Source organism: Pollicipes pollicipes, unplaced genomic scaffold (genome assembly GCF_011947565.3).
Source record: "Pollicipes pollicipes isolate AB1234 unplaced genomic scaffold, Ppol_2.1 Scaffold_6138;HRSCAF=7277_pilon_pilon_pilon, whole genome shotgun sequence".
NCBI lineage: Eukaryota > Metazoa > Arthropoda > Thecostraca > Pollicipedomorpha > Pollicipedidae > Pollicipes > Pollicipes pollicipes.
The window spans coordinates 6,067,160-6,074,620 of NW_023596818.1; the positions used below are offsets into that span (position 1 = coordinate 6,067,160).

General features: G+C 62.8%; 1 protein-coding gene across 1 annotated transcript; it reads right to left on the reverse strand.

Annotated features, from left to right (window-relative positions):
• Window positions 1-285: 285 nt before the first annotated feature.
• On the reverse strand, window positions 286-6,735 carry LOC119106117 (cytochrome b5). The gene is made up of 6 exons (XM_037229715.1): window positions 6,687-6,735; window positions 6,355-6,491; window positions 3,564-3,692; window positions 2,871-2,890; window positions 1,888-1,930; window positions 286-782 (listed from the first exon to the last, which is right to left on the reverse strand). The coding sequence occupies exons 1-6, from the start codon at window positions 6,733-6,735 to the stop codon at window positions 717-719; spliced, it is 444 nt and encodes a 147-aa protein (XP_037085610.1). The 3' UTR covers window positions 286-716.
• Between the last annotated feature and the right edge of the window lie 726 nt (window positions 6,736-7,461).

The window sequence follows — 7,461 nt, forward strand, 5'->3', positions numbered from 1 at the left end:
ACCACGCGGACAGCCGATTGGCGCACCAGAAAGGCTCGGTTCTGATGCCTGGCGGAGACGAGGGACGGTGGGGGGGGGGGGGGGGGGGGAGACGTAATGATTGCGACACCTGCATACGTATGCACTGAAATGCGATATCTTCGGCACGTGGAAGTCTGTGCGACTTATCTCAAGTAAACCTGCGATATCTTGAGATCTCAGCCCGCGGAAGGAACGCCACGTGCAGTGCTGGCTGCCGCACCGCCAAACGTCGAGGCGTTTGACAGCTGGCCGTTCACCCGGAGCGGAGCGCGCGGCGCACATTGAGTTTGTTTATTGTCGTTTTCCACACTCATGCATGTACAAACACGAACGCGCCACAGATATCCCACAGCGCCGACACTGGAAAAAAATATTTGCCGCGGTGCTGGTGTGCGTGCATGGTGTCATACAAAGCACCGGCTCCACGAGAGCAGTTCAGGCCTGGTCCTTCGATTGCACCTTCTTAATTCACCCAGCAGCCACGACATCGACTAGCGCCTTCCGCCCCGCAGCCGCGCTGCACCACAGCGCTCGCAGGAATGCAGTGCTCGCCCGGGTGCCTCCCTCCCACCGCGAGCCAGCGACGTCCCGTACCGGCGGCGGCGCCGGCGTCCGGCGCCTCTCCTCCCCGCCGGCGGCCTGCCCCGCTGCAGGGCTGCGCTGCGTGCGGCGGCGCCGCGGTCGGCGGGCAGTGCCTACGCCCCGTAGTACCGGTACAGCAGAGCCGCCAGCAGCACCGCGCCCAGCGGCAGCAGCCACGTCACCAGGCTGCAACAGGCGGCGGCGGGTGACGTCACCGGGACCTGCCTGCTGGGTGACGTCACCGGGACCCGCCTGCTGGGTGACGTCACCGGGACGCTGAACTCGCCGTCATGAGGCGCTGCTCCTCTCAGCGGCGAACATAGAGCGGGTCACATCCGGGGAGAACGCAAGGTTTTAGGTAGGTTCGACCGAACCCATGGCCCTCTGAGGTGATCAGGCGAAGCCGCGCCGTTGGGTCCGAGCTGACGACGGCAGAAGAGGCGACAGCAAAATGATGCAGGTCACCACAGACAATCCACTCATTCCCGGCAAACACGTGCAAGGCCAACTTAGCCGCGTGCAGACAATGATGTTCCCTTGTGGTGTCGCCTACTTCGGCGGCACAGATACCCCATATCGATACTTTACAAGACAACTATGCGTTCAACCCACGCGTTCCATGACGTGCGGGTGCAGTGGTTTCGTCAAGGCGGGTCGGCACGATTAGGAGTTTTTGTGCTTGGTGCCTCGCGGGCGCCCCGGAGGCCGTTCAGCCGCGGACGCGTGTACAAACACGCCGGCGGGCGGTCATCAGCGCCAGACGGCGGCCTGATCAGGGACAGCTGGTCCGGCCACCTGACCAGCCCGCTCGGCCGATTACCGAGAGCGACTCCGGCCGGGCGGCGGTCCGCGGGGCCGGCCGGCCGGTCACCTACCGCGGCCACCGACAAGGAGAGGCGAGGAGAGGAGAGGACCGGACGGGACGGCGGCGGGCCGGCCAGTCACCTACCGCGGCCACCGGCGGAGAGAGGCGAGGAGAGGAGAGGAGAGGACCGGACGGGGCGGCGGCGGGCCGGCCGGTCACCTACCGCGGCCACCGACGAGGAGAGGCGAGGAGAGGAGAGGACCGGACGGGACGGCGGCGGGCCGGCCAGTCACCTACCGCGGCCACCGGCGGGGAGAGGCGAGGAGAGGAGAGGAGAGGACCGGACGGGGCGGCGGCGGGCCGGCCGGTCACCTACCGCGGCCACTGGCGAGGAGAGGCGGGGAGAGGAGAGGACCGGACGGGGGCGGCGGCGGGTCGGCCGGCCGCTACTGCTGGCCACAGCAGCGTGAGGCGTCCACCGGCTCGGTGTCGTCCGGCTCGGTGTCGTCCGGCTCCGCCGGGCTGGCCGGACATAGCGACGCCGGTCACACGCCGGGGGACCGGCCCCGCCGCCAGGTCAGGCCCGGCCCCGGTCGCCAGGTCAGACCGGGCTCCTGGCGCCAGGTCAGGCCCGGCCCGGCCGCCAGGTCAGGCCCGGCCCCCGGTCGCCAGGTCAGACCGGGCTCCTGGCGCCAGGTCAGGCCCGGCCCGGCCGCCAGGTCAGGCCCGGCCCCGGTCGCCGGGTCAGACCGGGCTCCTGGCGCCAGGTCAGGCCCGGCCCGGCCGCCAGGTCAGGCCCGGCCCCGGCCGCCGCGTCAGGCCGGGTTCCGGGCGTCAGGTCAGACCAGGCCCCGCCCGCCAGGTCAGGGTCACAGCAGGTCACGGCTATCAGCGGTCAGAGTCCAGAGAGGCAGGGGCGGGCTGGCAGGGAGCAGGAGAGCACGCGGACGCAGGGCGAGATAGCGCAGGCCCGCACAGAATTACAGATCACGGGTCCACTCCCAGGTCACGGAGGCACAGGTGACTCAAAGGTCACAGGGACACCGGTCACGAATCCACTCACATAGCACGTACGGCCGACTGCCAGGGTCCGCCTCCACATACATGAGAGGGGTGCATCAGTCCCCGACTCAGCCAGGGCCACCACGCCCCAACCGCTGGATAATCCGGTGTCATGGCTGGGAGCTTCACCTGACTGGCACGGGGGCTACCCTAGCAAACGATCGCATAGTGTTCGCGATCCTAGCAATGCTTATAGCGATACCTTACTTGCCATACATTACCAATTATCTTACTTGCCTCGCCTATGCCATAAGCTGTCTTATACCGCCTCTTTACCAGGCGTCTTAAAGGGGTAAGCTATCGCCAATGACGTCACTGGGCGTCACCGTGACGCCACGGGGTTACTTTCCACTCACCCGGCACCGGAGCTCTCCGGGCCGGACCAGGTGAGCGTGCTCGCTTCGTGGTCTTCTGGTCCGCCTGCCGACACCGCGGCACAGGGGTCAGTGGGGTCGCACGAGAGGTCAGAGGGTTCGCACGATGAGGCCAGGGGGTCGCACGAGAGATCACAGGGGCCGCGCGTGAGGTCAGGCCACCGGTGGTTGGAAGCGGCTGGGCGCCGACCTATCACATCACTACCTGGACACAGGCCTCACAAACACGCACTGCAGCTTTGTCAGCGGTGATTTCACGTGGGCTGAAATAGCGTCTTGCAGTCAGCATTCCGTGTACGGACGATCGCGAGACATCGACAAGAAGGGGCGGCGAGCTGAGGCGGCTGACGACGTCGGCTCTTATGCCACAGAAGCGGGCTAGTCACCCGACAAGGGGGTCTCATACCTTCGCCAGCTGCCCAGCGTCGCACATCGCTCAGCACCTCACAGCTGCCGGTGGGCTATGCTGCTGGCTGCACGCTTATAAGGGCAGCTTATGGTACGCACAAAACGAGGAGCCAGCGCCGTTTGACAGCACGCATTAACTGTTACAACACCCGGTACCGACAATACCATTACAGCGATGAGAGGGGGGAGAGCGGGGGAGAGAGCAGCCTCGACATCGTCTCTCTCCCTGCCACGCCAGTGAGTGGGATTACGGTGAAGCCGCTCCGCCGGGTCGCCGCCGCCCGTCCCCGGCTAGGTCCGCAGCGTCGCACCTCAGCCAGCTCGCCGATCTCGAACTCCTTCATCATCTCGCGGGCGTCGGTGGAGTGGCCGACGTCCTCGAAGTTCTCGGTGGCCTCCTTGCCGGCCATGTCCCGCAGCACCTCCTCGCCGCCCGGGTGCTGGCGAACAGAAGAGCGCGAGCCTTTGAGCGCCTCGTCCCAGCTAACGTATTCGCTGCCTAAGAGTGAATCCAATTAGAGAGCAGAACCGTGGGCTTCACAAGTGGAAATACGAGCACAGTTTAGTTGATCGTATTGGGTGTCATTTATCATCAACAAACGTGTTCCAGTGTCCCGGCGCTGACCCTTCCTGACATATCGACCTATCCAGAGATAGGTCGAGTCCCTGCCCCGTACGGTCAAAGTCAACCAGAGGTCATGCCAGGACGACACGTCCTTTCACGGGTCATGCTTTACTCTGCCAGTAGCACGCATGCCATAAAGCAGGCAATCACTTCACTTGTAAAGCATTTCACACGAACGGTACGCCTGGGAAGTGCAGAGAAACAGCTTATTTCAAGGATAGCACCGATCGGAGAGCATAAAAGACAGTATCAACGGCACACACTATGACTGCAGTTTCTGCTGGCTCGTTTCGGTGTTCCGGTCGTATTTACTGACAACAGACACCCTGCCACAAAAGCGTCCTTCGTCCGCGCTATCGACGCGTAAAGCTGGCGCACCAGGCTTTCATAAGAAGCCAGATCCCCCCGACGGTGGCCGAGTCCCGGCATTTGCAGACGACCGAGTCGGAGCGTGAATCACCAATTGTGCAACATTAGAACTGGCCCGGCTCCAGCGAGACGGCAAGTGCTCCATAAAGCTGCTAGGTCGTCGGGTGCGGCAGCGGCGACAGTGCGCCGGGCTCTACAGTCCAGCAGCGCGCGCCATCTCGGCCAGTGCTCCATAAAGCCACCAGGTCGTCGGGCGCGGGCAGCGGCGACGGCGCGCCGGACCCTCAAGCCCAGCAGCGCGCACTCGTGACCGGAAACAGCTCGGCTCCACGTACAGACGCGTCACGTCATGTAAACACTGGCGCCTGGCGACCACCAGCGTCGGTCCCGGGCGCCGCGGCGCCTCCGCCTCTGCCGCCCCCCCCCCCCTTCCCCCCTCTCGTCCCGCCCGGCAGGTAATAGCCGACACACATCCGTCAGCCCCCCCAGCCCCCACCCCCACCCACATCCCCGCGCAGAGAACGGGCCAGCTGCCACGCCGGCCAACTGCCGGGTCGCTAATGACCTAATGACCCCGCCCGGCGACACGTCGCGCACCGCAGCCGACGCGTCGGGCCACGGCGGCCGACTGAACACAACGCCCGGTCGGCCGGGGTTCAGTCTGGGTGGGCCAGACGGGCAGGGTCGATCTAGTGTCCATGAGCCGCCGCGCTGTTGCCAGACAGCCTCAGCGACCGTCTGGCAACACGTGATGCCGACCCAGCAGAAGCGTCACCACAAAAAGGGAACAACTTGCCCATGGTGTTGATGAAACCGATGCCATTTTACCCTCACGCCCCTGTCTTCCATAATTTATGCAAAGCCATATATCAGGAGTTCGTGAACTTGAAATTGTTCCTGCTGGCAGCAGCTGATTGGACGTCATAAGAAATGTACCGGAGCTCCAACGAGCCACAACCCTTCGCTTCATGTTCACCTCCCACTGTGGTACCGCCCACCACCTTCTGCTGTAATTCGGCCGACTCATGGCCTAATTCGGTGAGAATGCGCCACGGCGAATGCATTTTCGATGATATTCAAAAGCCCTGCCAAACATCGCTCGAGGCCACCGACGCCGGTCCCATCAGATCCGAAGTCTCCGAGACTGGCTGCACCACTGGCGCTGTCACAACTCCGCCGACTCGACGTCGGCGCAGCGACAACGGCGGCGGCTTCGAGTGGCGTCCGCCGGTGCCGCACACGACCGCTGCAGCCCGCCAGCCCGGGGCGCCCGCGCGTGCCGCGGCCGGCCGCCGCCCCGCGGCCAGCGCAGTCCGACACGGCACGTTACAAGACCGTGATTAGTTACAGACTGAGCCAGACATCGCCGTTATGCGGGGATCTCCGTAAGCTGCTCGGCAAGCGAGGAAACGGGCTTTGCGATGCGGCCCGAATCAAGAGGCTCAGCTCAAGCCGCGAGTGGCGCACCGACATGGAGCACGCGTCCTCGGCCACCGCAGTCCGACACAGTACGTTACAAGACCGTCCTTGGTTACAGACCGGGCCAGACATCGCCGTAATACGGGGTTCTCCGTAAACTACTCGGCAAGTGAGGAAACGGGCTTTGCGATGCGGCCTGAGTCAAGACGCTCAGCTCCAGCTGCGGGTAGCGTGCCGAGAAAGAGCCACGCGTCCTCAGCCAGTGTCCGGACGGCAGGCAGCATGCGGCCCTCAGAAGGCCACGCGCAGTCCGCATGCTACGCGACACAGTCAGGGGAAGGCTGCGAACGCGCCACCAGACCGCCGGGATAGTGAGACCTATGGCAGCTGCCCGGTTCGGCGATGGGTCGCCATCACCCCGTTGTGCGCCACCCTCCTCAACGCACCGTTCGCAGCTGTATCAGCTACTGCCTGAGGGTCCGATTCTTTAATTCGCCGGGCGTTTTCAGAAACGCACTCGCAACTTATCACCAAGAATAATAAGAATAGAGTAAGACGCTTGTGCACGCAAGATTACCGTGGACACGTTAAAATGCTTACCGTAAAAAATGTAACTTCCAATCCACGCCCCCCCCTCCCCCCCCCCGCCCACCATCACTCCGTAGTACTCCATCCACTGCGGCTCTTACCTCGTCCATGAACTTGGTGACATCGTACACACGATTGTGGATGATCATCCAGATATCAGGGTCCCCGGTGTGCTGCTGCACCTCCTTCAACGAGAACACTTCTTCTCCGAACCCATGCCGCTTGATGTGCTCGCAGTCTGTGAAGACACACCACACTGAGAACGAGCCACGCCACACCGCGCAGACAGCGCCCAGCCAGCTTTGAGCTGGCAGCCTTTTTATAGAATATTCACTTTCAGCCTTACTTCCGAATACATTACATCAGTGGTTTCACACTACGACGACCGCGTACGCACTGCCCACCGGGGGGTTGCGTGCACAATAAAACCAACAAGCCACGTAGTGCAACTTCGGTCCAATTGACGGTTTTTCGTCGGCCATGTTACGCGTACAGGACCTCGAGCCGGGGATCCTGCCGCAGCATCACAGCCCGGCTGTCCCGCAAGACTCCAGGGTGCACTACAAGCGTGAGTGACCGGCGGGTCGGTGCGAGAAACTGTGGGCCCGTTCGTCGTCACAATCTTAAAAATCTGTTCCAAACCATCACGCCGCTCCATTCCTTACTTAAGGCAGTGTGTGAATGGCAGCCCGACCACCGACAGCACCAGGCGGCGATCCAATCCAACATAGCCAAAACAGCTGACCACAATCACAGCTGGACCAGGAGCACAACACGTCAAGCCAGGCACGTGACCAAACGTGGCCCAGTGCATGGTGTGACGTAGTACAGTACATGGGTGTGAGCGACTATATCATCTAATGAGTCCAGCTGGCACCTAAAGCACAGGAACCTACTGTCAGCACCAAGCTCAACAACACCGGCTTTAAAAGAAACTTGCTGAGTTCAGACTAGGCTCGGTTTCATTCGCAAGGTTGTTAGCCGCGATCTTTCAAAGAAGCCCGGTCAAAATGGAACAGCAAGCATTGATCCCCCTCCCCCTCCCCCCAACAGTAACGGAAGACTTTTGACTTGACCCGAAAGGGGCCAACACTGGGTCGGGTCTACGCTTCACGCCTGACCCCGGTTATCGCCCGAACCGGTGTAGTCTCGATCCAGATCAGTGAGTTATACGGGCGGCTGTTGGCTGACAGCCGGGAGCCTTGGTG

What these genes read in the sequence shown, in the direction of transcription:
- LOC119106117 (XM_037229715.1), bottom strand. Translation starts at nt 6,735, where the DNA reads ATGGCCGACGAAAAACCGTCAATTGGACCGAAGTTGCACTACGTGGCT. An exon ending in AGATCGGCGAGCTGGCTGAG is followed by an intron (nt 2,891 to 3,563) that starts GTGCGACGCTGC and finishes CGGTGTCGGCAG; the next exon opens with GCGGACCAGAAGACCACGAA. An exon ending in GCGGACCAGAAGACCACGAA is followed by an intron (nt 1,931 to 2,870) that starts GCGAGCACGCTC and finishes ATGTCCGGCCAG; the next exon opens with CCCGGCGGAGCCGGACGACA.